This window comes from Mesocricetus auratus, unplaced genomic scaffold (assembly GCF_017639785.1).
Source record: "Mesocricetus auratus isolate SY011 unplaced genomic scaffold, BCM_Maur_2.0 Super-Scaffold_100026, whole genome shotgun sequence".
In the NCBI taxonomy this organism is placed as follows: domain Eukaryota; kingdom Metazoa; phylum Chordata; class Mammalia; order Rodentia; family Cricetidae; genus Mesocricetus; species Mesocricetus auratus.
Genome location: NW_024429207.1, coordinates 7,692,344 through 7,719,973, shown reverse-complemented (window position 1 = coordinate 7,719,973; position 27,630 = coordinate 7,692,344). Strand labels below are relative to the sequence as shown.

At 42.8% G+C, this 27,630-nt stretch overlaps 2 protein-coding genes across 9 annotated transcripts in view; one reads left to right on the top strand and one right to left on the bottom strand.

Moving 5' to 3' along the window:
* The window catches only part of Primpol (primase and DNA directed polymerase), a 41,531-nt gene extending 36,870 nt beyond the window's left edge, over nt 1-4,661 (bottom strand). For 4 of the 5 annotated variants that reach the window (XM_040731769.1, XM_040731766.1, XM_040731768.1 and 1 more), the window contains exons 1-2: nt 4,564-4,661; nt 142-218 (exon numbers count right to left, since the gene is read on the bottom strand). The gene's annotated coding sequence lies outside the window, so the exon portion shown is untranslated. The remainder of the gene's footprint in view (nt 1-141; nt 219-4,563) is intronic. The other variant, XM_040731767.1, reaches the window with a different exon arrangement.
* Nucleotides 4,436-25,641, top strand: Casp3 (caspase 3). 4 transcript variants are annotated; one of them, XM_040731701.1, is made up of 7 exons: nt 4,436-4,458; nt 15,803-15,870; nt 18,302-18,426; nt 20,637-20,765; nt 21,799-21,974; nt 22,232-22,352; nt 23,884-25,641. In XM_040731701.1, the coding sequence occupies exons 1-7, from the start codon at nt 4,456-4,458 to the stop codon at nt 24,111-24,113; spliced, it is 852 nt and encodes a 283-aa protein (XP_040587635.1). In that variant the 5' UTR covers nt 4,436-4,455; the 3' UTR covers nt 24,114-25,641.
* Nucleotides 25,642-27,630: the final 1,989 nt, after the last annotated feature.

The window sequence follows — 27,630 nt, the reverse complement described above, 5'->3', positions numbered from 1 at the left end:
TTTTTTACACGAGATTAGATAAATTGGGTTCTTGTCAATAACATCTATGCTACTATTTACTCATACAGAAAACAGATATATTAGCTTTTAAGTGAAGCAGCAAAATATACTGAAGCATTTTAGGAGCAAATTATTATTTACCTATGGCAATGCCTTTGTCTTCAATTTTAGCAGAAATCTTTGGAGTGGCATAATCTCATTAGTAAATGACATGTTCCCTGAAAAGAAATACAAAATTGCCCTTAAAAAGTTGAAAAGACAGATTCCTTCACATTCAGTTTACTTTTACTTGGATTCTTTTTTTTTTTTTTTTTTTTGGAGATAGAATTTCTCTGTAACTTTGGAGGCTGTACTGTAACTCACTCTGTAGACCAGGCTGGCCTTGGATTCACAGAGATCTGCCTGCCTCTGCCCCTCCCACTCCAGTGTTGGGATTAAAGGCGTGAGTCACCACCGCACAGCTTGATTCATCTGTAGATAAAAATCTGCTATATATTTCAAAAAACCTAATTGATTTATTCTGGGCAAGTTATTATATTCTTGCCCCCAAGCAACAATGCAATCATATCTGAATCATAGATTCAAATAACCAAGAATGGCCATATACATGTTCACATTTGGTGAAACTAAAATCGCACACACACACTATAAAACAACCAGGCAATGATTTTGGGAATGTGCTCTGCATGAAAGTCTGGAGTTGAAAAGCCAGCTGAAGACACACTGCTGAGGAAACAAGAGAGGGAAAGCAATGCTTAGTATCTATTATGTCCCTGAATTGTTCTCACAGCTAGACATGTGTGACAGCTGGAGCATCGAAGAACAGGGGCTTGAACTATCTGAGCAGGAGGAGCAAAGAAACTGGAGAACGAGAGGCATCTGTCTTAGGACTATCGTATTCCCCATCCCGGCCCTCTGGGGGAATACGACACCATATTAGGAATACTTTTAATTCCTGATGTCGGGAAAGAGTACTATTGTTCTTTTAAATAATTTTATGCCAAAGCTCCCTTCTACCCAGAGACTATTTTTGGTAATGGACTACAAGCTCCAAAGGAAAACACTTGTACTAGCTTAAGGACGCAGGCTTAAAGAACTCTATTGTTCATTTCTGCTCCAAAACAGTATTTAACCACGCTGGCTACAATCCTACAGTTATAAGTGTTGGTGTTAAAAAACAGGATTCCTCATTTTACAGCAACTAGTGGGAGCAGGGGAAAGTAGGACTCAAGTGGAAAGCTGACCAAGTTCCCTGGGTTTACTAGACTTGTCTGCTAAGGACTGTGGATGAGCTGGCTCCCCAGAGCAACTTGACTGGGGTGGGGTGGGGTGGAAAGTAGCATACACAACACAGGTGTTTCATAGTCACCTTTCACTCACATGTAACAGGTACTGCTGTCCACTGCACTGGGTATGCCCACGCCTGTGAAGAACACGCCTGTGAGGTCACTTAGACCACGTGGACTCTAACCTATTATCAATGAATCTCTTGATGGATTCGTGATATGATGGCATTAGTGGGAGATGGCGAAAAGGAGAAAGTGAGGCCTAGTCCGAGGAAATACTGCTTTCTGGCTGCCATGACGTAAGCTGCTGTTCTACTGCGCCCTCCCAGCCAAGATGGAGCGACAGCATTAAAGCACAGATAAATGTTTCTTGAGTTAAATCATTCTGCCAGGCATCTGTCACAGCAATGAGAAGTCTGACTCACATAGGTGTACAGGCATACCTGAAGCTTTCTTTAGATGTTCTTGGTTTCTTTCTTCCTTTCCTTTTTTTGAGGTGGGCCCAAGCTGGCATCAAACTGCTGATCTGCCTGCTTCAGCCTCCCAAGCTCTGATATTATAGGTATGTACCACTACATACACCCCAGTTTCTTGTCTAAACATCAATGGACCTCCATTCCAACTCCAACCTCTCCCTCTACTCTGAGATTAATCAGTATTGTGTTTACTGGAGAGATTCTAGTTTCAGTATTTATAATGTTATCTCATTTAAAAATACTGGACAATATTTTGTGTGTATGCACAAATTCCTGTGTATAGGTGCACATATGTGCAGGCCAAAAAGTAACAAATCTTCCTCAGTCCCTCTCCATCTTGTTTCTTAAAACAGGGTCTTTCAGCTGGGCGTTGGTGGCCCCCGCCTTTAATCCCAGCACTCAGGAGGCAGAGGCAGGTGGATCTTTGTGAGTTCGAAGCCAGCCTGGTCTACAGAGCAAGTTCCAGGACAACCTCCAAAGCAATACAAAGAAACTCTGTCTCAGAAAAAAAAAAAAAAAACCAAAATAACAAGGTCTTTCACCAAACTTGGAGCTCATCGATTGAGCTAGCCTGGATGGCCAGTGAGCTCCAGGGATGCCCCTGTCTGTACCTCCCCACAAAACCTGGCATTTCACATGGGTGCTGGGATGTGAACTCAGGTTTTAAAGTTTGTACTTTACCAGCTAAGCCATTCCCCCAGCTCCTTAACGTTTTCTTAATATTACTTCATTCATTTTATAATTTTTTTTTTTTGGTTTTACGAGACAGGGTTTCTTTGTATTGTTTTGGAGGCTGTCGGTCCAGCCCGGCCTCGAACTCACAGAGATCCACCTGCCTCTGCCTCCTGAGTGCTGGGATTAAAGGCGTGCGCCACCAACGCCCAGTTTTACTTCATTCATTTTATTTTATTTGAGAGTGTGTGTGTGTGTGTGTGTGTGTGTGTGTGTGTGTGTGTGTGTTATTGGAGGCCAGAAGAGGGTGTTGGATTCTCTAGAGCCAGAGTTACAAGTGGTTTCAGCCACCTGCGTTGGGAACTAAACTTGGACCCTCTGGAGGAGCAGCAAGTATTTTTAATCACTCAGCCATTTCTCCAGCTCTTTTTTGTTTGTTTGTTTGTTTTGTTTTTTAAGACAGGGTTTCTCTGTAGCTTTGAAGGTTGTCCTGGAACTCTCTCAGTAGAGCAGGCTGGCCTCAAACTCACAGAGATCCACCTGTCTCTGCCTCCGGAGCGCTGGGATTAAAGGTATGAGCCACTACCGCCGGGCCAGGTCTTCTTTTATGTACTCTATAATGCCTCTCGACACTATCTCCAACTACTCAAGTATTCCCTTTTAAGTAGTCATCTTAAAGTGTGCTATTAAAATTCACCTACAAGCATATTACCTTGTAAGTTTACCTCCTGGGCTGTATAGCCACTTAAGAAATTAAACATGAATGACTGAATTTCCTCTCCTCACTTGTTACTGTGTGAGCAGAAGTCATATTTAAATGTCCATAAAGCCTACTAGAAGGGATGAGAAAGCCTACGACATGCTGTTCAGCCCATGCGTCCTTTCCTCAGCACCCATCTCCACCCAAACAGCACAACTCTGCAGACTACGGACCCCCATCACTTTTACTACGTCTCTCGGGAATACTTACTAATGACCCACAGAATCGCTTAATGCTACGGCTTCTAGTTCATTTTCTCACCAAATGGACAGCAATGACCACTGGGAGCTCCCCGACCACTTTGAAGCCCTCTCACTCCAGCCTCTCCCACCTGGAGAGCACCGCTTCGTTTTTCCCAGAGCTCTTCCTGGCCCAGAACACCTCCTGCTCCCTATAGAGAAATTAGGGACTCAGGAGAAAGACATCACCTCCAGCTGTTTTGACTTAACAAGCTTCTCTAGATGAAGCCAACATAACTTGGTCAGAAAATTGCTGCCAAGCTTTATGTAAAAGCAGCATTTTGTAGCCGGGTGGTGGTGGTGCACGCCTTTAATCCCAGCACTCGGGAGGCAGAGGCAGGCGGATCTCTGTGAGTTCGAGGTCGGGCTGGACCGACAGCCTCCAAAACAATACAGAGAAACCCTGTCTCGAAAAAAGAAAAAAAAAAGTACCATTTTGTTAAGCACCTCTAGGAACGTGTGAGGGCTCACAAGACCAGGATTTCTCAATTAGTTCCTTCCTTGCGAACCACAGCCCCCGCGAAGCATCGGAGCATGGCTAGGGTTGAATGCGTCCTATTGCTTAGTTTATCCCACTAGAAAATGGTTGCTCCTCACTCACTTTGGGAGGGATGATGATAGCTCAGTTTGTTTCCAGAATCTGCATTTGGCTCTGCTCTTCGCAGGAACAAACCACTTAACCTTTTTAAGCCTCTGTTGGGACTGGGTAAAATAAGAAATTCTGCCCTCAACAAATGGTAAGTACACTGCAGTCCCTTTCATCCAACCAGGCAAGAGCGTTTGGAAGCAAGCTGTGGCTCTCGCGGGATAAATTTGGTGTCAGAGCATCCTGAGCCCCCGAAATTTGATGCCCAGTGCTGTACTCCTGTTTTGGTGGATTCTGCAAAAACCGCTCCACCGCGTCAAGGTCTGAAACAGGATCTAAAACAGACCGGGATTCAGTAAGGTAGCTGAGACTTCTGACTGAGCGACAGAATGTTGAACGGAAGTGAGGAAAGGCTTCGGTTTGAGCGGAAGTAGAGATGGTGAGTGAGGTGGTGGGTGCAGTCCTATTTTCTCCTTGTCGCCCCGTATGCCCAACCTTTGTGCCCCCGGAATCAGGCGCGGCCTAGAGACGCCTCTAAATTTACCTCAGGTAAGTAATTCACCTCAGCCGGAGGCCGCAGCCTGTGGAAGCTGCAGATGGCGGGAACCGAGCTTCAAATCCCCGCTCAGGGGCGGGGCCAGTGGGCGGGGCCTGCGAGAGGACCGAGTTGCGTTGGCCGGGCTCCAGGGGGCGGGGCCCCGGCCCCGACTAAGACACGTCGCGGCCGGGGGGAGGGGTTTGGGAGAAGGGGCGGGGCGTGGGCGGAGCAGGGGCAAGGGGGGGTTAGTCTGTGGTCTCTGTGCAGAAGAAGCTGGTGAGATCAAAGCCGTGTGTGGTGGGTCGTGGAGCTTTTGGCGGCTCGGTGAGTGCTGGCCCGTCCTTTCCCGGCCTTATGCTGCGGTCCTTATCCTGCCGGATCTGCAGCTGCTTCGAGTAGGTGGGGGAAACGGGCGATCTGGGCGGAGGATCCTTTGTGTTGCCTTCTGGCTTGCTCAGGCGTGCACTGAGGGCAGTGAAGCTAGAAACCCCGCTGGGGGCCGGATCCCAAGCTGGGAGCCCAGACCCCGGAGGCCGCACCGGGGTCCCTGAGCCCGGGTGAATTGATTCGGAGCTCAGACCCCCGAGTCTGGCGCACCAGCCGCGCCGAGGACCAAAAGGTGGAGTCGGAGGGTCGGGAGATCGCCCAGAGCTTCTGGGGCGGGAGAGGCGGCAGGAGAGAGGTGAGCCCAGAGGCGGATGAGCGTGGAGGCCGAGTGGCGGGGTCCTGGGGCGCCAGGCCAAGGCGTGGACCCGGGAGCAAAGGATGGATAAGGGAAATTCTGCCCTGAGGCCTGGAGACCCGCCTGACGCTGACCTTGAGACTAGCTCCCAGAGACCTAGCCTCCCTCCACTGCTCGAGTGTTTAGTCTCTGCCTCTGGTTTTCTCCAGTTCACTCTGTGATTTTGGTTCTTGCAGAGAGCTGATTGTAAGCATTGCTCCCCAACTCTGTTTCTCATCCCGAGGTCTTTCGTGACTACTCCAGCTTATTCCTTTGTTGGTCAGTCGCTGTATGATCTGCTTTGACATCCCTTGGGTCCCTTCCCTCACACTTACTGACCTACTCTGAAGCCCGACTTAAGCAGCTGAGTCTTTGCCCCACTCTCAGTTGAGTCACCCAGGAAACGTCCTTCTCTGGTCTTCTCACGGACCCCCCACTCCTTCCGCTCTTAGTCACCCAGCCTTGTAGACCTGCGTCTGCCAGGTTAGTACCTGGCCCTTCGGCTGCTAGTCCTTTCCCAATGCATTTGCTTATGAATAGAAGTTCCTACTTAGGTTTCAGTTCTAAGTAAACAATTCGAGGTTAAATCTTCCCACTTCTTCCTTGCATCAGGCATTTCCTGAGAGCAGATGTGTCCCGTCCTCTACTTTTGCTGCGTGTTTATAGTTTCCCTACAAAACTGAGCGAACACCACTAGGGGACTGGTTTTGTTGTTGTTGTTGATTTTTGTTTTGTTTTGCACAAGTGGAATGCTCATCCATTTGTTTGATTACAAATGGTGGCTTACAAACTGTGAATTCAGAGAGATTGGTAGGTCTGAAATGTGGAGTCATTGTAAAGGAGCAGAAGGAGATGCCAGGCTGGGGGTTTGGCTAGCCTCTGGGAAGCCGCTTCCAATGTGTTGTGGCGGCCGTGGCGTGAGCTTGAATCATCCCTGCCACAACCCAGTGTTTAGACCGGCTTTGATTTGTAGTACAGCAGAATAAGGCTTTTGGAAAGTAAGACTGTGTTTTAATGAGGGGACAGTTTATTGAAATGTGGCAGCAGTGGACCTGGTACAGAGTAACAGAAGTGAAATGCTGCACCTAATTCAGACTGCTTTTGTTACCCAGTCTTGCCTCCTGCCATTTGAAGCACCCTCAGTCTCTATCTGATATAAGCAATTGCTGTGCCCCTCTATGTTTCAGTTTCCAATCGAACAACACATTCACTTCATCCCTTTTCTAAAGTTACAACACAATCATTTTCTTCAAAGACCTTGCATTAGTTATGGTCTTCGAGTTAGACGATACTTTAAGTTCTATGGCAGTGATGGGACATTTTTTAAAAAGATGTGGAAATTCTTACATCCTTAAGTACTTATATATTCACTTAACAAATTTTAAAAAGGTATTGGAGAGGAAAGGACAACTTCCCTCTCTGTTGTCTGACTATTTGAGGCCAGGACCCAAGGTGCTTACCAACTCATTCATAAATCAGGCACAATCCATATAATTCATAGGGTTGTTGTAAAGATCAGATGAAATAATGTATCTAGCAGTGTTTTGTTAAGTGTGAGGTTCTACATAATAGTTTTTGTTCTTTTCTTCAATGTTCTCTGTAGAGCGGCTTCATTCTGCTAAAAGCTAAATAAAATCATCTAATGAGGACTGGCCATGGGCTAGCATCTACCCTGCTGCCATTTTTAAATACCAGTGAGCATGGACATAAGCTCTATATAGGGGTAGGGTCTGCCTCTTCTGCTACTTCATGCACTCAAGGCTCAGTGCAGTTCCTGCAGACAGCGGATATTCAGTAAATTATATAGTTACCTGTCATTTTTATAAAAGACACTCATGATCTCCCATTCTAAACTTTATTTCAACAACAATAACAACAAGGTTGTTTTCAAGCAGGCCGGTACACATCCACAAGAGCATAGAGGGTCTTAGAGGTCTTTGCTGTTTTCTTCTTTTGTCTCTCCAAAAACTGTGGTCTGATAATAAGAGCCATATTCTTTCCAACTTGTGACACGGGGTCAGATGGGTTCAGCATACCAGTCTGCCTCCCTGGGGTTGTGTGGCCCATACCAGAAACAAGAACACAAGATCATTTATTTGTTCCTCTGATACAGTGAACTGTTTTCCATATTTTCTTTTTTTAATTTAAATTAGAAACAAGCCTGTTTTACATGTCAATCCCAGTTCCCTGTCCCTCCCCTCCTCCCCTGCCCTCTCCATATTTTCTTTTCCTTTTCCAGCTTGCATCTTTTCACTTTCATTCTACTTTAAAACATTAAAAAGATTGACTTTATCAGATTCAGTGGCAACAACCAGTTTGGTGTATCCCCAAAGGAACTGAGACCAGGTGGGACAGATTTGGAAAAAAAACAAAAGAAAAAACCCCCTGGTCCACTACAGATGAAATCTTTTCTTAACCAGGCTACTGTGAAACAGATACCCTTTCTGTTTCATTTACCTAATGTGAAACTCCCTGTGCTCGCGAGGCTTTGTCCTTATTGGCAGATAGTAAATACCATCCTGATGTGTCTCAAATTGTTCTGCACACATAGAGGTGGGCTTCCCAGGAGCCACACTCTGGTGGCTTCATATTCCTATTGTCAGAAAAGTAGGTAGACATATAGAAGACGTTCTAATGGCTTTTGCTGAAGGTTTAAAGAGATAGTTTACATTTATAAAGAAATTACCCATTGCCATGAGAAGCATCCTAATCCTTACTCCTGTTTTCTTCATTGTGATAAGTGCACTATAGTTGACTTGCATTTGTGGACTTTACCATCACAAAGGAAGGATTATCAAACTAGAAATGGGACCTGTATTGAAATGTGTAGACATTTTAATCATCCACTGAACAAAACTTCGTAAAAGTTTAATGTTGTACTAGGTAGGTGTCATCAGTAATAAGCAGTAGCGATGCTTAGCGTATCTGTGAAAAACCCACCATTTTATACAAAGGCTTTGGAATTGGATTTGCTATATGAGGTGGGTTCTGGCACCAGTCAGTCATCCATGAATGCTGAGGAACAGCTATGTATTTGATTTCAGTTTTTAATCAGTTTCTATCATGCCATATATGTTTTTAATCTCATTTAATTAGAGCACTTGAGCTCATGGGATTTTTGTTCCCTTCAAATTAACTGTAGTTTTGTCACCTCTATATGGCGTTGAGTGGTTTATAGACTGTAGAGTAGAGTTTGCTACCTGGAGCTGAAGTTGTCACTCTGTCACTTAAAAAGTGACTAACTTTCAAAGTTCCATTTAACTAAAATCTAAAGTGGGACCACTATGCCTCTGTGCCATTGGGAAGCCTACTGCTCAGGTTAGTTTACATGAACTGGAAGTGAGAGACATGCTTACTTTGGCTACGACTTTCTTAAGTCTTTACTCCTAATTTTGAACATTCACATCTAAGGGGAGGATCCAGAAATGAAGAGTGTTGACTCTTCTGTGTCACTATGGGATTTACAAAACAGAGATTAGATTTGATGCCGTGCCTTATGGGGTGTTTGTAAGTCAGCCATTGGAACAGTTGATGATAGGGGACAGATTCTCCGATTAAGACTATCCAAAGCTGAGTCTGGGGACATGGTTCAGAAAGTGAAGTGCCTGCTATGCAAGCATGTGTACCCAAGTTCAGATCCCTAGCACGCATGTAAAAATGGAGGATGGTGAACTGTAGCTGTAATCCCACAGGACATACGTAAATCCCAGGACTAGTGCCTTAGTCTTAGCCAATATAGAGAAGGCCGGGTTCAGTGAGAAATTTTTTGTCTCAAAAAAAAAATAAGGTAGTAGGCAATAGAGAAAATACCAGAACTCTACATCTGGCCACCCTGTGCACAGGTATAGGCAGGCGCACCCTCACCCTCATGCATAACACGCACATGTGCGCGCTCTCACACACACACCTCTAAAAGTGGTTTGTATTAATGTAACATCTCATTTCAAATCTCGACCATAGGTGAGTCTTGATCTATCTATGTTGTAATGGGTATTTGTCTTATTTCAAGTTGTTATTGATATATCATACCTCACTGTCTAGTTTTTAATTTTAGAAATAACTTCTGGTCCTGTGCTTTAATTCTGAAGATTACTTATTCTGTCTTCCTCCACGGTTGTAAGGAAAAACTGGCAAAGAACTGTGTAAATAGTTCCAGCTTCTCGCATCTTTAAGGAAAGCTCTCTTTCAGGGTGACAGTAAATTTATGCCAACATTTCCAAACTTTTGAACATCTGACTGCTGTTGCTGGGAACTAGAGAAGTGAATATAAGTGTTAGATTCCAGAGTGTCATGAGGCCAAATGCATTGACCTACAGCTTCCTGGTGACCATCAAATATATTCCCGAACCTTTCTAGTCATTTGCATCCTAAACTGATGCTGGGATCTTAATCATATCAGAAACAGTTGTGGTGAGTCGGTTGTTGAGCCAGAATGTATTGTTGTGAAACACTGTTTATTTTCTCCACTTTAATAACCTAAGCTCCTGCTATCATCTGGGACAGTCTATACATCCCTGAAGAGGTTTGTTTTGTTTTTTTTTAAATCCTTAAAGATGAGATCACCATCCCTAGAATAATTTGTATCCAGCTGGGTATTAGCTAATGGAGATGAGGTAATGCTAAGCTCCTTTCGAGAGTGTGGATTTGGTACTCATGTGGAAAAAACAGATGATGACAAATACTGTACATATGCACATGTCTCATGCTAGAATGATTTTGATTTAGTATAAGAAATTTACTAGTCATCAAGATGAGCTGATAATAGACAATCTACAATGTTCAAGTGCTAAGAATGAAAAACATTATATGTTATGGTATTTGTTCCTGAGAAATCCTAATCAAATGACTCATCTGTCTGAGGTGTTTTTTTTAACTTTCCATAATTGATTATAGAAAATTGGTAGAGTATATGGAAAGGAAATGACTACTTAAAAGTCACCTAATATTTAGTTAAAATCCAGTAAGGTCCTTACTACTAAGCCTAATGACCTAAGTTTGTTCCCCAACATCCACATGGTAGGCAGAGAGAACCAGAAACAGCTCTCTGGGCTTGTTGCCCTCTGACATTCCAATGCTCACATGTCCAAATACACACACTAAATTGTTTTTTTTTTTTTTAATGTACATTGGTAAGGGCCAGGGAGCAAATGTTACAGATTTCTGGAGGCTGGTTACTGTGAAGTTGTATTGGGGTGTGCCAATCAGAAGGGGGAATAGTTTTATCCCACAGCTGGCGTGAGACAAAGGTTATTAAAATTAAAACTCAATTCTCCAGTCTGAGTAACTGCACTATTTGTAGTTTGTGATGGTTGGTGTGAACCAATGAACACTTGGAGTTCCCAAGCTTACACTATGAATTCTGTAGGGGCAAACTCATATAGAGGGCCAGTTTGAGGGAAACCATGGGGATACTGCCAGAAACTCAAGATTCAAAATCAGAAGTTGTTTAACCTTAGTTTCTAATAAAAAGCAAAAAGGCTTTGCTTTAATTTTTAGAGTAATCTAGAGATATCCTCTATCTGTCTGGTCCCACACAGACTCCTCATCATTAACATTCCCCAACCAGAGTAGTATATTTGTTAGAACTGATGAGCCTAGTTGACATCATTGTCACCCAAAGTCTTAAAGGTCACAGAAAGGTTCATTCTCCGCACTATTTTAAATTGGGGCAAATGTATTACAACTTGTATTCACTATTATAGCATAGCAGGGAGTGGTTTCACTGTCCTAAAACATCCTCCATGCTCCCCCTCCCCCATATCCCTTTGCAGCACTGATCTGTTTAGGCTCTCCATTCTTTTAAATCATTTCCATGTTATACCATGGAAATGGCACTAATGGCCTCTTCAAAGCTGCTTCGTTGACTTAGTGATGATGTGCATTACAGTCTGCCATGTCTTCATGATGCATGATGTGAGCATCTTTCCGTAAGCTTTTTTGACATCCCTATATCTATGTTTTGAGGCCCACTGGGTTTGCTTTCTAGGCTGGCTTTCCTTCTCTTTTTAACTACACATTTCCCATTGGTTGACCAATGGAAAGGTTATGTTTTAATGGCCCCAGATAATTTATTAAACCATTTATGTTTATCTGCCTTCTGTCTAGACTTGTTAGTGATGCTATACTATTCTCTAGTTAATCAAAACAGCTGTACCTTGTTTCTCAACCACAAATTGCTAAGTGTTTTAGCATGTGATCGGACCACTTTGAAGAGGCATAGACAGCTAGAGACAAGTTGATCTTTGTGATATTTCTAGTTGGTGGAAAGCTGAGATTTCTTTTTTTTTTTTTTTTTTTATAGGTATTTACGAGACAGGGCTTCTCTGTATTGTTTTGGAGGCTGTCGGTCCAGCCCAGCCTGGAACTCACAGAGATCCACCTGCCTCTGCCTCCCGAGTGCTGGGATTAAAGGCATGCGCCACCACTGCCCGGCTGAGATTTCTTAATACCCAACACATTGTTCATAAGAAAGAAAAAAAAAAAGACAAAGAGATCCAGTCTGGTAATGGGCAAAGAGGAATAACTGCTTTCTCAATAGGAGAGTATGCTTATTTTTTCACCCTTTTGGTTTTATGAGATTGTGTAGCCTAGCCTGGAACTTGCTAGGTAAATCAGACTAACCTCAGACTCACAGCAGTCCTCCAGCCTCTGTCTCCAGAGTCTTGAGATTACAGATGTGTGCCACCATGCCCCACCAGTTTTTTTTTTTTCTTTGCTCTTGAAATAGGGTTGGGGATTGACATTGCCTAGCATAATCCTGGTGACAGGGCCTGCTGTGGTTGGCATTATTTTATAAGTTAATACTTGATACTATTTTCTCTTTTTTCTCCATGTTATTTATTTTGTGTTTGTTTGTTTTTTGTTTTCCTTCCTTTTTTATTAAAATTTAAGTTAGAAACAAGCTTGCTTCACATGTCAATCCCAGCTCCCTCTCCCCCCCTCTCCCGCCACCTCCCCACCAGGTCCCCCAGATCCCCCATCCAATCTCCACTCCTATCCTCAGGGAGGGTGAGGCCCTCCATGGAGGATCTCCAGAGTCTGTCATTTCTCGATACTATTTTTTAACACTGAAACAATGTGTTGTAGAAAATTAGAAGAGTATTACAAAGCAAGTTGTCGGCAATCCTACCAATCAGGCAGACACTGCTAATAAATATACTAATATGCAAAAGAGGTCAGACTGGGTTTCTCTAATTTATTTTCATTTAACTTACATTGCTGACATTTATATCCTAGATAAGGGCTTCAGGAAAACTTTTAAAGGAAGATAGCTGCAGGAACTTGTGTGGATTTACTGTAACAGTCATTTCTCTGTACTCACACTCTCAGGGGTTTGTTTTTGTTTTTGTTTTTGTTTTTGTCTTCTTGTGACGCTCTGGCTGCCCTGGAACTCCCTATAGACCAGGCTGGCCTTGAACTCACAGAGGTCCACCTGCCTCTGCTGGGATTAAAGGTGTGCGCCACCATTCCCCTGCTATACTTAATCTGAGTGTTTATGAGTAATGCATACTCTTCTCTTTCCTTCCACTTTTCCACAGTGCATTTATAGACACTCTTACCAGAGTAAGTTTACTACATCAATCTTCACAGTTTTTATGAGCAAATGCGGAGAACCTCCCAAAATATTCTCAGGGGGTCTTTTCAGTTTATGTCCCTCTCGGTACACATGAGATGCCTCTGATGCCAGCTTGCCAGCTTTGTGTCTGATCCCATTTTGGTATTACGTGATAAAATTTAGAGGTATGTCCATAAGGAACTAAAGAGGGCATTTGGAGTTTCTCATATCACAGTTTATCTTCTAAATATAAAAGGAATGGGTGCCAGCCTGTGAAGAGAACCTTTTTTTTTTTTTTTTTATCACCTTCCGCGCCTCTCTGTTACCTCTGGATATTTGTACTGGAGCTGTGACTCAGTGGTAGAGCACTTACGTATGCCTGAGGCCCTGGGTTCAATCCCCAGCTCTGCCTAACAAATCAATACAACATTTTGCTTTAGTTTCCTTTACTTGATGTACTTGCTCTGGTCGTACCTGAGGTAAGTTCCATATGTATGCAAGACATCCCATTGCATTCCTTAAGAAACCCCAGTCCCTCACTGCTCTTGCATCCTTAATTTCCTGTTTCCTGCTGTGCCATTGTTACTGACCTAAAAAGCATGGCTTAATAAAAAGGCATCCTCTGTCTGGCTACCGTTCCCATTTCTCTCTTCACAGCCAAGCAGGAAAGAAGCCTTTTCCTACTAACCCCGGGAAAAGTTGTTTATACTGTTGCTTTTCTCAACCCGGGACAACCATTGGTTCCTTTAAAGTGCAAGTTTCAAAAAGTTAAAACTTGGCTGCTCAAGCAGAAAAGTAACCCATGTCAAGGATTTTATTCACCTGCCAGCTAATGAACGGAACCAATAAGATGTTAAGTCCGATTTAAAGGAGAATTGGAAGAACAAGCAAATGCAAACAGCTGAGTGTGGTGAGAGCAGTCTGCTGGCAGTTATGAAAATGGCTCTGTCCCATAAGGCAATAACTATAATCTAGAAGGATTGGTCTTTCTATCAAGTGGAAATTCATTGTATCGTTACAAGACATTTTTTTAAAATTGATTCATTTATTTTGCTATAGAAAAGAGTCTTTATGTTACTGCTACTTGTTATGGTTTAACTTGCTACAAAGTTGGAAACCAGCCTGCCCAGTAGTGAGTTATGTAAAAGACTATGCCCTGGGGAATCCAATAATCCCTCTGGGTAACACCCAACATCCCACTGAAGTAGTCTCTGGCCACTTTTTTGGCTTGGATCACTTGTCCTAACAGTCACCACTGTGGCCATGACGAGTTTCGTAAAGCTGGTGTGGCCGTCTGCCCTCCTTTAAGCAGGCCTTCTGGCAAGGGTGGAAGAGATGAGTGTCCCTGAATGTCTTCTGCCGGTGTTGGCACCCCACATCCACCCAGTTTGCTTTGCAAACTCTCAGCTCTCCTGCTGGCTCCACTTCCTCTAAATCGAAGGATGCCCAGACTTAACTGTCTGTATCCACCAGCTGTTCGGCTCCAGCTCAGGCCTCCATCATCACCCTGGGCTACTCCAGAAGGCTTCTCACTGGCCATGTGTTTTAGCAGCCAGAGCATGCAGTCCCTCCTTGGCTTCAAATGTCTCAGTGTTCTCTCCACCACGTTATTGGTCCGAAGACCTTATGTGATCTTACCTTTCCTGGCTATCAGTCTCCCTGCCCCAGCACTAGTCAAACTGGTCTTTCTGTACCTTGAGTAGAGCAAGTTGTTCCCAGACCTTTGATCTAACTGGTGCTCACCCCCACCCCGGGCGGGGAGGGGGCAGCCTCCCTCTGTGTCGTTCAGATCTCTGTAATGCCACCTCAGAGATGACTCCCTGACCACCTAGCTAAAGTAGCCCGTGTTCCCAGTTTCTCACCCCTTTCTCATTTTCCTCATGGCCCCGACAGTGTTAGAACCCTATTTTCCACCTCTGACTTTTTCTTTGTGGAATTCAAGTTTCTTGAAGTTACACTTGGTGCGAAGTGTGTGCTCTCTAAATATTTGCTCGCTGACTAAAAGCATGGTGCATCCCAGTTGCCTCACATCCTCCTGTGGTTTTCTAGAAGCCCACCAGAATAGAAACTGTAGAAAGCAAAGAGCCTTTATAGGAACACAAATCACTGACTGGCTTAGGAAGGCGGATGGAGCTCTGTTCTCTTCTGTGGTTAAACTGAAGGGTGGGTGTCACTTCCTCCTCTCTGTTCTTTCTCCACTGTTCCCAAAGGCACACCAAACTGGGGGGAAAGGTAGTAGGAACTTAACTTTGGAGGCTTCTGCCGTGTTGTCATAGCCGTTCTGACTTCAGCATAGGACTGAGGGTCAAAGTTGTATCTTGATTGAAATACTTAACATAGCCAGGGAATATAGAGTCTGAAGATTCATTCGGGATCTTCTTTCTTAAGTTTCATTTCTGTTTGTCTATCTTCTTTATTTGGGGAGATATACTTCCAGGGCAGTGTCTTTCCTTCTAGAGAACTCTAGAAGACAGGAAGGAGCAGATGCAGAGAGGTGCACATGTCTGGTATTTGGAGACAAAGTCACTTACTTAGTATTAGAAGTCAAGTTTCTGAGGAGACTGGAGGTTTGGAAGTGTCTGGGGCTCTCAACACTGTGGTGTAGTGTTATGTGAGCTTTACTGCGTGGTTAGTGTTCGGGTTTTGTTTTAGTGTGTTGAGTTGGAAGCTGAGTTCCAGTAAATAGCTTGATTGGTTGGTCGACCAAGGAAAGAAGGTGCTATCCATTTTGATTGGCAGGGGCACACAAATGGGAGAAAAAGACGTTCTTGATATAATTCATAGCTAGAAGACCAAGGAAGGAGAAGGGACCTACACTGTGGTGCCATTGCAAAGGACCATTCTCCAGACGCCAATAGCAATGAGAAAAAACAAGAACTCTAGGAGAAATGGACATGGCATCGCTAATATATTGCAGTGGCTCTATAATGACTCGTTATGGGTAACATCTCTCTTTTTCTATATTCTAGTTAAGAAAAGTGACCATGGAGAACAACGAAACCTCAGTGGATTCCAAATCCATTAAAAATTTTGAAGTGTGAGTATTTATTTTTTATTTGTTGTCATTTAAGACAGGTTCTCCATCTACCCCAGGCTAACTTGGACCTCTATAAGATCTGTATCCCTTATCTGAAATGAGTAAAACCAGAAGTATTTTAGATTTCAGACTCTCAGATTGGAACATAGTCACACACACACACACACACACACACACACAGAGAGAGAGAGAGAGAGAGAGAGAGAGAGAGAGAGAGAGAGAGAGAGAGAGAGAGAGAGAGAGAGAGAGAGAGAGCAGGTGTGTGGATTGCATCATTGCGGTCAGAGGCTAACTTTTCCTTGTCTCTGCTGCAGAGTACCCTAGGCTAGCCATCAAGCTTCCACCTATTCCCCTCTCTCTGCCTCCCATCTTGCCACAGGAGTGCTATGAACACACATGTGTGCCCCCACTTAGAGCAACCTTCCTAACACTGTGACCCTTAATACAGTTCCTCATGTTGTGGTTACCCCCAACCATAAAACTATTTTTGTTGCTGCTTCATAACTGTAATTTTGCTACTGTTATGAATCGTAATATAAATAGCTGATATGCAGGTTATCTAATATGCAACCCCTGTGAAAGGTTCGTTCAACACCCGCCTCCCAAAAGGGTTGACCCACAGGTTGAGAACTACTGACTTAAAGCTTTTTAATGTAGTTTCCAGTGATTGAACTCAGCCTGTTAGGATTGCATAGAAAGCGCTATTACCTACTGAGTTGTCTCCCTGGCCTATAACTTTTAAACACTGAGTTCATTTTTGTTTCATACAAACCTTATACATGTATCCCAAAGCTAATTTTATATAATATTTTTAGTGGGCCTGTGTTTTGAAAGTGACCTGTCTCATGGGGCTTGGTGTAACTTTTTCCACTTGTGGCATCAAATTGGCATTCAAAAGCTTTCTAGTTTAGAGCATGTGATTCTAGATTTTAGAATAGGAATGTACAGCCTACCTATCTGACCTAATTTTCTCTATAAAATGTGGGGTCTCTACCACCATGGTTCTTTTTCATCTGACCTTGACCTCCTTCATTTACTACTTTTAATCTCTCTACATTATTTTTAGAATTGTGTAAAATGTAAGATGCTATTAAGGCTGAGTACGCATCCTTAACTGTGCTGTTTGGCTGTTCCTAGACATAACTGTCTCTGGAGTCTTCCTGGACGGCAGGTCAGGCTTGTGCTCAGTCTGTCACATTCCTTAGAACACAGCCACAACTTTATGAGCATTGGCTCTGGGTTAGTTTCACCCGGCCAAATTGAGTCTCTACTAGGGCAGCCTGTGAGCCTAGATACTTAATATCTGGCCTTTTAAAATGATCACTGACCTGGTCTACCTACCATTTTTACATCAGTGACATTCACATAAGCATTTTCAAGGATTTAATGATGGTTGTCTGTGTATTAATATGTTATTCATTTGTTCAACTCATGGAGTTTAAGGATTGAGTGTGTGTGTGTGTGTGTGTGTGTGTGTGTGTGTGTGTGTGTGTGTGTGTGTAGAAGGTATTTGTCTTAGATAAGAGGACCACCCAGGGCCAGTCTAGGCGACACATAGACTAGACCTCAAAAATAAAATCTTAGAAAAAAAAGCTGTGCGTGATGGTGGTGGTGGCATGTGCCTTTAATCCCAGTACTCAGGAGGCAGAGGCAGACAGATCTCTGAATTTCAGTCTGGTCTACAAAGTGAGTTCTGGGACAGCCAGGGCCACACAGAGAAACCCTGTCTCAAAAAAAAGGGGGGGGGAAGGCACTTTTATCACTAATAAATTATTTCTTTTTCTTGGTTTTTCGAGACAGGGTTTCTCTGTATTGTTTTGGAGGCTGTACTGGAACTCGCTCTGTAGACCAGGCTGGCCTTGAACTCACTGAGATCCACCTGCCTCTGCCTCCTAAGTGGATAAATTATTTTTTTCTTTTCTTTTTTCTTTTTCTTTTTTTTTTTTTTGGTTTTTCGAGGCAGGGTTTCTCTGTGGCTTTGGAGGCTGTCATGGAGCTCACTTGGTAGTCCAGGCTGGTCTTGAACTCACAGAGATCCGCCTGCCTCTGCCTCCCGAGTGCTCGATAAATTATTTCTTACAATGTTAATTTTTTAAAGTATTTGGTAAAATGTTATTGGACTTTACAGGAAAACCTTCCAATAAGATCTGAACACCCTTCAGCACATTTTACTTACTTGGCCTTGGCAAGTCGTTTCCTCATTAGTGAAATGGGTTGTTGTGAATGTATTTATTTATGCTTTCTTCCTCCCCACCCCCAAATGCTTGGGATAAAAACCCACATGTGAAATTGAATGAGGGAAGGATGTAACATGAAGTTGGGTACATTGACAGCCTTAAACAAATGCTAACTGTTCTTATGAGTAATAAAAGTTGTACTAATAGAGTCCTTTCTGCCTTTAGTAACTAACTATCACTTAATTTCCATGCAGAAAGACCATACATGGAAGCAAATCAATGGATTCTGGAATATATCTGGACAGTAGTTACAAAATGGATTATCCTGAAATGGGTGTGTGTATAATAATTAACAATAAGAACTTTCATAAAAGCACTGGTATGTATCTAACATAGTTTTTAAAACATTTCAAATATCTATGCCGTTTACATTGAATATAATGTGAAAAGCAGTATCGGTGTGTTGTGAGTCAGGAAACTGACACAGACAGACCACAAAGTAGAGCTACACTGGGACTTACAGGTCCCTATGCAATAGGAAGTCTTCGTCCATATTCAGAATCTTTGCCTCACCTGGCTGCCAAGGGTTGGATTCCCTGCTGTCCAACAGAGCCAATCCCTTGAGAGGGAGTGATGGAGAAGAAAAGGTTGTATAAGCAGCAAGCTGGCAGGGATGAAGATAAATGACTGTCACCTGAGATGTTCTGCCCTGGGGCAGCTGAGAAAGTATCTCTGGCATCCTTTGCAGGAGCTCTTAACTCACAGCCTCGTGCAGGTGGGCCCTACAGTCATTCCTTAGTCAGTTCCAGAACTCAAATTAGGGCCTCTTATCTCAGGCTTGAGGTTGCTGAGTTATCCGTTTCCAGTTTGCAGGTCTGAGTGTCTGGCTTCAGGCACAGTCTGCTTCTGTGTTTACAACTGTTATTTAACTTTACCCCAACCTGAGAATGCGTGCACAGTAAACGGAATGGTGTTTTATGCTAACTCACAAGTAGTCATTAAGATATAACTCAGGTTGTGCCACAAATCTACTGTACTCCAATGGAAGACTACCCGTAGAAAGAGGACACAGTGTTGGGTGGGACAGGAAGTGTCATGGGCTTAGGAGGAGTCGGGGACACAGGGATGAATATGACTAAAGAATATTGTATGAAATTCTCAAAGAACTAATTGGAAAACATGAAGGGAAATAAAATTAAAGAAGAAAGGGAGGAGAGGTAAAAGATCAGAAAATGGGGTCAGTAGAGTGCTTCTATTCCCAGTACCACATAGCCCTGTATGATGATACATTCCTGTAACCCTGTCACTGTCACTTGGAAGAAGGAAGTGGAAAGATGCCAGCCTGGGCTAATGGGACCTTGTCTCAGAAACCAACAAAACCAAACCTTACCTCAGCACCTTTACTTAAAGCAATTAGAGCTCAGTGTGTGTTGCTGAGCTGTACTGATGATCTCTGGTCCTCATTGGTACCTCCTTGATGATCTGTAGTCCTCATTGGTACCTCCTTGATGATCTGCAGTCCTCATTGGTATCCTCCTTGATGATCTGCAGTCCTCATTGGTACGTCCTTGATGATCTGCAGACCCCACTGGTACCTCCTTGATGCTAATAAGACGTTCTCCTTCCCTTCTTCCCTCGGTTCTCTCCTTGTACCATGTGGGTACCAGGGGTCAATTTTACATTATCAGGCCTGGCAGCAAGTGTCACTGAGCTGACTCAAAGGTCCTCAACTTTATCACTCTGAACAGATTTGTTTCCTGCCTTTTAAAACCAAGCGTCTCTCATGCTAAGCATGCCGTGTACCAAGGGCAGGTTTCTTAGCTCTGCGTCCCTCACGTGTACAAATGAAGCTAGTAATATGTATCTTGTGATGGTTGGAAAAACCAAATGTCACCCACATCGCAGAAAACCTGATTAGCAATACTAATCTGGTAATATTTGTGGCTTTTTCTCCAAAAAACATGTGCAAGCAGTACTTTCTTGAAACTGATCCAACATAGAATCAAATATAGCATCTGTGAGTGAGCTGTATAAACAAAACTGAGATCACATACTTTTTTCAATCTTTCTAAAATTATTTACTGGATATTATCATGTTAGACAAAATAAATTAGCAATTAAAAAATCAATGGTCTTAGGAAATATTCATCATTAACTGAGTGTGGGTGGCCTGTGCCTAAAATCCAAGCACTTGGGAAGGATTATTGTGAGTTCAAGACCAGGTTTTGCTATGTGAGACTTTGCCAATGAATGAATGAATGAGACGGTGACACAGTACCCCATCATATAAACAAATGACAATTTATTTATCAAACCTCTATTGCCAGGCATCTAAAGTCCCCTCTTATTTTCACTGTTGAAGCTGCTGTGGAAGATGTCCCCGCCATAACAGCTTGCAGCAGCTAATACAATGCAGTGTTTTGTGTGCTAAAAGATTACAGACTCTGTTGCCATGATCAAAATAAGTAGAGTTTTCTTAGCATGTGAAAGGAAGAGTTCATTCGCTGTGTGAGTTGCTGAATAGCTCGTTTAATCTCAAAGCAGTCATTCTTTTAAGTTGCAATTAAGAGACGTTCTTTCTGTCCCGAGGAATGACACCTCGCTCTGGTACTGATGTTGATGCAGCCAAACTCAGGGAGACATTCATGGCCCTGAAATACGAAGTTCGGAATAAGAACGATCTTACTCGTGAAGAAATTGTGGAACTGATGAAAAATGGTAAGAAATAATTAAAAAGAAGCGTCCAACAAATGGGCAAAGGACAGAAATGAAGTGCCTGCAGAACTCAGACAGAAATGGCATATCCATACCCCAACCCCTACACACACACACACACACACACACACACACACACACGCATGCACGCACGCACGCACGCACGTACGCACGCAAGGCTCAGGGACCGTTGCAGAAGATGGGGCAGAAAGACTTTAAGAGCCAAAGGAGGGGGGAGGACCAAGTGGAAGGCATGACAAGAATACTACACTTGGGAATTCACAGCAGTTGGGTGTTGTCTGCTCAAGATCACGCCAGTCCGCATTCTAACATGAAAGGGGGGGGGCTCATGAGTTCCCACCTCTAGGTTGGGGGCTACTGATAGTCAATAGCTGCTGGAGGAGGGAGAACCCCATTTATTAAAAAAGAATGGCCGGAGGCCGGGCGGTGCTGGCGCACGCCTTTAATCCCAGCACTCGGGAGGCAGAGGCAGGCGGATCTCTGTGAGTTCGAGGCCAGCCTGGTCTACAGAGTGAGTTCCAGGACAGCCTCCAAAACAATACAGAGTCTCAAGAAACATATATATATAGTAATTTTACTTTATAGTTTGGCTATAATTAGAGGCATAAAATTATGCCTTTGCCTCCCAAGTTCTGGGATTGAAAGCATGTGCCACCACACCTGGCTGCTTATATATTTTAGTAAAAATTAAAAGGAAAATTAATCATGTCACCCCCTAAAATGGTTCCAAATGTTAGATTTCCTATGTTAGATTTGGATGATCTTACAGTTCTAGTGTCAATTTCTTCATCTTGTGGTCATGATGTAAACCAGTAACCCCAGAACTCAAGAAGCTAAGGCAGGAAGGAAGATCATGAATTCCAAGCCATCTTGGTTCAATTAGAAAACTAGATACAAATCAAACATCCACAGACTCTCTGTCATATTCTCATATAGTGTCTCACGTTTTAAACGAAACTTGCAAAGTGCTACTGTGTCTTTGTTTTGTTTTTGATTATTTGCAACGCCTTTCCAGCTTCTAAAGAAGATCACAGCAAAAGGAGCAGTTTCGTTTGTGTGATTCTAAGCCATGGTGATGAAGGAGTAATTTTTGGAACAGATGGGCCTATTGACCTGAAAAAACTAACTAGTTACTTCAGAGGGGACTATTGCCGAAGTCTAATTGGAAAGCCCAAACTCTTCATCATTCAGGTAGTACTCTGAGCAGCTTGGTGCCCAGTTAAAAAGAGATTGAGGCACTTAATGAGTATTTACTTTTTGTTTTGGGGCTATGGAACTGTTTTATTTGTATTTATTTAAATCACCTCTTAGACAACATGGAGTACATTTCAATGTTGCTCTTATATTGGAACGGCTTACTAGTTTTTACACTGTTCTTACAGCTTTTACAAGTTATGTGTGCTCACATAATATTTTTTTGAAAGAAAAGTTTGTTTTCTAACACACAGGCCTGCCGTGGTACGGAGCTGGACTGTGGCATTGAGACAGACAGTGGAACCGAAGATGACATGACATGCCAGAAGATACCAGTGGAAGCCGACTTCCTGTATGCCTACTCCACAGCACCTGGTAAGAATGTGTCAGAGAGATGTTCTGTGTGAGTTTTAGATGAATTACATTGTGTCTAACTTTAGAGTTGACAGTAAAGACTATATTTAAAGGCTATTAGGATTTTTATATGCATCCCTAAAAATAACTAGATGTTGTCTTAGTTACTTTTCTATTGCCAGGACAGCAGATGATGACCAAGGCAACTTATAAAAGGAAATGCCTGATTTGGTTATAGAAGGTTAGAGTCCATGACTATGTGATGAGAAGGGGGAGGTGGTGCTTGGCAGTAGATAAGGAGGTGTGGGGTTGGAGCACTAGCTGAGAGCTTACATCTCCATCGATAAACACAGCACAAGGCAGAGAGAACTAACTGGAATGGCTTTGGATTTCTGAAACCCCACAGCCCACTTGACACACCTCCTCCATCAAGACCACACCTCCTAATCCTCCCCAAATAGTTCCACTGTCTGGGGACCAAGTATTCAAACATATGAGCCTATGGGGGCCATTCTCATTCAAACCAACACACACAGAGTATTAAGTTTGTGGGTGTGGACCTGTGTGTGTGTGTGAACTGACTCCCACAAATTATCTTCTGGGTTCCACGTGCAATATGGCACACATACAGGCATACTCAAATAAATCTACTAAAACAAATAAATGAAATATCCTCAATCTTGTTTACTTTATCCACTAGGTATCTTTCTAAAGTAAACACAACGAGTCCAATAGTTAATCTGAAAATACAAAAAGAAAATACACTTATTTCCTTCTTAGGCTTTTTGAATATTATTTATTATATTCATTCAGATGCCCCCTAGGTGAGCTAATGGCATTCTTTAAAGTGTATAGATGTAGGGGGGCTGAGAAGGTAGCCTAGCAGTTAAGAGCACTTGTTTAACTCACACAGAGGACCTGGGTTTGGGTCCTCACATCACGTGGTGGTTCACAGCCAACTGTAACTCACATGGGCATCAGGCACTTGTGTGATACACTTTACACACATGCAGGCAAAGAACTCAGACACATTAAGTCTAAAGAAACATTTAAAGTATGTGTATGTAAGCAATTTATTTCCTGTCTAAGCCAGTATTAAAATCAGATGAGTTCTGACCGAAACACGACGAGGTCCTCATGGTCTCACTGGAGTATCTTTGCATTTGTGAGTTCTGACCGAAACACGACGTGGTCCACATGGTCTCACTGGAGTATCTTTGTATTTGTATCTTCTCGTCTCCCTGTCCCTCACTCTTACCTGTTCTTCCCTGTGGGAAAGAGCCCGGAGCGTAAAACCTAGAGGAATTCAATGGCAGTCAGTCCATAGTTGCCCTTTTCCTGCTGAGAGCAGTGAGGTATATAGAATATATATTTCCCCCTCAATATCATTTCTCCAGAGACCAAAGGTGTTATTTCTTTTTCCTTTTTAAGGCTTATAAGACCCTGGAAGTTTATATTTATTTTTATTGTGGTTATATAAAAACTCATAAAATCTGGCTAAATGATGGTATGAAGTAATGGCGGGTATGGTGCTCTGTATTTTGCCTTGTAGGTTACTACTCCTGGAGAAATGCAAAGGACGGGTCCTGGTTCATCCAGTCACTTTGTGCCATGTTGAAACTGTATGCACACAAGCTTGAGTTTATGCACATTCTTACTCGAGTTAACCGGAAGGTGGCAACAGAATTTGAGTCCTTCTCCCTTGACTCCACGTTTCATGCAAAGAAACAGATTCCATGTATTGTGTCCATGCTCACAAAAGAATTGTACTTTTATCACTAAGGAAATGATTGGGAGCTTTGTTTCTCTCTGTTCTTTGTTTTGAATGCCAATGAGGAAATAGTGTCAGGGAGACTTTATTTCCTTCTCATTTAATTCTGATGTTCCAGATGGTACCATGAACCATATACCACTGCCCTAGCAATGCAACCACAATGCAGCTACCTCAAGTTCAACATCAGGTAGTTGAAACAAAATTTAATTAGGAACAAATGTCAATGATATTACTATCATTATAGAGGAAATTACAAATTTGCTCTTTTTATAATTAGCAAGATTTGGTGATACTGTACATTTTGAATAATTCTGAAGAAGTTAAACTTTGTGGTGTAATTTTATACTCCCTATACACATTAAGAATGCCATACTAGCTTTTGTTAAAATATAGGAATGATGGTGTCAAATGATAATGTCTTAGAACTTGAATCCGTGGGCAGAGTCAAAGGCTTGAACCTTTATTTTGGAAGTGATGTATGGAAATGAAGCATTGGACCACCAGTAGCATTCATTGTAGCTTCTGGTTTTGTGATGTTTGCCCTAAGCATGTATTTGTTATTAAAAAATCATGTTTTATTATTGAAAAAAAGAGAGGAAAATGAGTGAAATTGGTTGACTCTTTGAAGGCTACCATACATCCGTAGTGGACATGATGGCAAGGTGCTAAATCTACCAGCATTTGTTTCTTACTTGTTCTTGTACAAATCAGCTTAGTTTTACAGACCAGCAAAATAACTAAAGGATGGTTATGTAGCAGCATCAAATTGTGGATTATTAGAATGAAATAAAGAAATTCTGCAGGAACTTACTAAAATACCAGCTGTAAAACAGAATGTAAGGAGGGGAGAAATGAATCTACTGAAATTGGAGAGAGGTGGTTCGAGCCACCGAGGAGATATGTCAGAGCCTTGGGCACAGCTTCAGAAAGGACTGCCTTCTGGATCCGCCTCATGAGTACCCGTTCGTGTGGATGATGTCCCCAAGGTCCAAGTCACCACATGAGAAAGTGAGCCAGATCAGAAACTTCAGAGAAAGGGCTTTCCCAAAGTGGTGAGAATCTCCAGAAAGATCCCTGAACTCCATGTCCTGAGTCTATAAGCATGCTGACTTTTCTGTTGAAGTTTACAATAAAAGGAAGCCAACGGTGATATTTACATTGTCACCAGGGATTAAAGGACTGTGGCACACAGGACTTGGGGAACATCCAGTCACAGGCCCTGCAGCTACACGGGAAGCTGCAGGATGGAGTCCAGTCCCATCAGAGAGGCTGTGCTCCAGGCTGCCTCCTCACTTGTGGAGGCGCTGAGCCGACGCTGGCTATCCTGATGTGTTCAGCGTTTCACGGAAACTTCCTTTTTTGCTCAAAGAAAGGAAGGAACTCACATGTATAACTGTTACATTCTTGTTTTAGACTGGATCTATTAACTCTAAGCAAATGTAGCATGTGATGATATTTTAAAGTGTGTTCCATGTATCAATTTTATAAGAGTTTGTCACATTTTTCTTTCAAAACATAAACTCAGATTTAAAATTACCAGTGTATTTGAGTTTTTTTGTCATCGATACTCTTGGTGTTGTGATAGCTAAGTGAAAGTTATAATAGTTTTAGCCCAGAACTTAATTTAGGAGAGCCAAAGAGGATGCAGCAGGGCCCTCACCTAACATTTTGAGGCCTTGGCAAGTGACAAGACCTCTGGGGGAACAGATATGATTTAAACCCTGGAAAAGAATATAGAAGGGGGGAGCAGAGGTCATTTCTTCCAATGTTCACATAATCATAGCTGCTATATACAATTAAGAACAAAACTGAATCAAGGAACTCCTATTCCCAAGGAGTAGAGTGGCATGAATGTTTTTACTCAGCCTCTTTTAACCTGTGGCTGGGGGCTGGAGAGATGGCTCAGTGTTTAGAGCACTGGCTGTTCTAAATACATCTATAATTTTCTAAGAAAATACTAGCCTATTTTTTAAAAATTTCCCTGCTATATAAAGAGGTCTTAGATATTACACAGAACGAGTGGGTTTATGGGACGGGGGTTATCTAATTGGGTGAAGTGATTCTCTTGCAAGCACAAAAAACAGTTTGATCCCCAGAGTCAATGTTGAGAAGCAATTGTGTTGGGGCTGGAGAGATGGCTCAGCAGTTAAGAGCCCTGGGTGCTCTTCAAGACGACCCAGGTTCAATTCCCAGCACTCACATGTCAGCTCACCACTGTCTAACTCCAGTTTCAGAGGACCTGACACCTTCACACAGACACATATGTAGCCAAATAATGCCAATGCACGCGAAGTTGAAGAAAAATAAGTGTGGTGATGCACACTTGTAATTCTAACAGTGACGGAGATAAATGAGTTCCTGAGGCACACTTACCAGTCCGTCTGCCCTACTTAGCATGCTCCAGGCCAGTGTGCTGAGCTGTTGAGAAATGATGCCCAAGGTTAACCACTGGCCTACACATACACAAGATAAAACCAACTGAGTAGCAAGTACATGAATTTTATACCAAGCACAAGAAAGAGCACATATCCCTTAACTTCAGATAAAGAGCTGTATTTCTCCCCTCATAGTAGGAGGAATGTAAATAAAGTATCCTCTACCAGACTGGCAGGTTTGGCCTGTGTGCTGGAGCTATAGGCATGCATCATCATGCCTAGCCTGTGTTGTGGGGTTTTTTTTGTTTGTTTTTTGTTTGTTTGTTTGTTTTTTGGTTTTACGAGACAGGGTTTCTCTGTATTGTTTTGGAGTTTGTCGGTTCAGCCTGGCCTCGAACTCACAGAGATCCGCCTGCCTCTGCCTCTGCCTCCCGAGTGCTGGGATTAAAGGCGTGCGCCACCACCGCCCGGCTATGTTGTGGGTTTTTAAGATGTTGCATGAATATGAGATGGATAACATATTCATAGGATAAGGTGACTATTTTTCCCTTCCTAAACCATGGTGAACCAGATCTCTTTTCTTGGATGATTCTTCTCAGGATCCATTTAAAGAAGAGGCAAACTCACAAAGAACATAAGGAAATTGGGGTTTCTTAAGGATGCAGACCCTTTGTCTTCATACAAATGTGTGGCAGTTGGGTTAGGTTTTTCCTGTTACTTAGTTTCTGCTATGTTGGGAAGAAGCCAACTGCAGCTTAAACCACCAAGGAGCATTCTGTCTGAACACCAGGAGACACAGCTACCAAGAAACAGTCATAGTACTCCACTGGTACCTCATATCTAACTCCACCTACCAATCCTTGGTAGGAATTGTGCAACAGTAGGACTCAAATATGAACACTGTGGTCAGAAATGGTTTGTCTGAGTCAGAGGGGAAACAGATCTTATTGTGAAATAACATGAAAGAGTTGACTTTTGGAAAGAAGGCACACATCAAAGAAGTAGGTAGGGCATCTTCCTCGTGTTCAATTTGAGACGCCCACCACTTCCTTCTCAGGGTTGATAATTTGTCAAAATGGCTCACAGAACTTAGGAACATACTTCAGTTATATTCCCCAGCTTGTTAGCTAGTACAGTTAAAGAGTGTGGA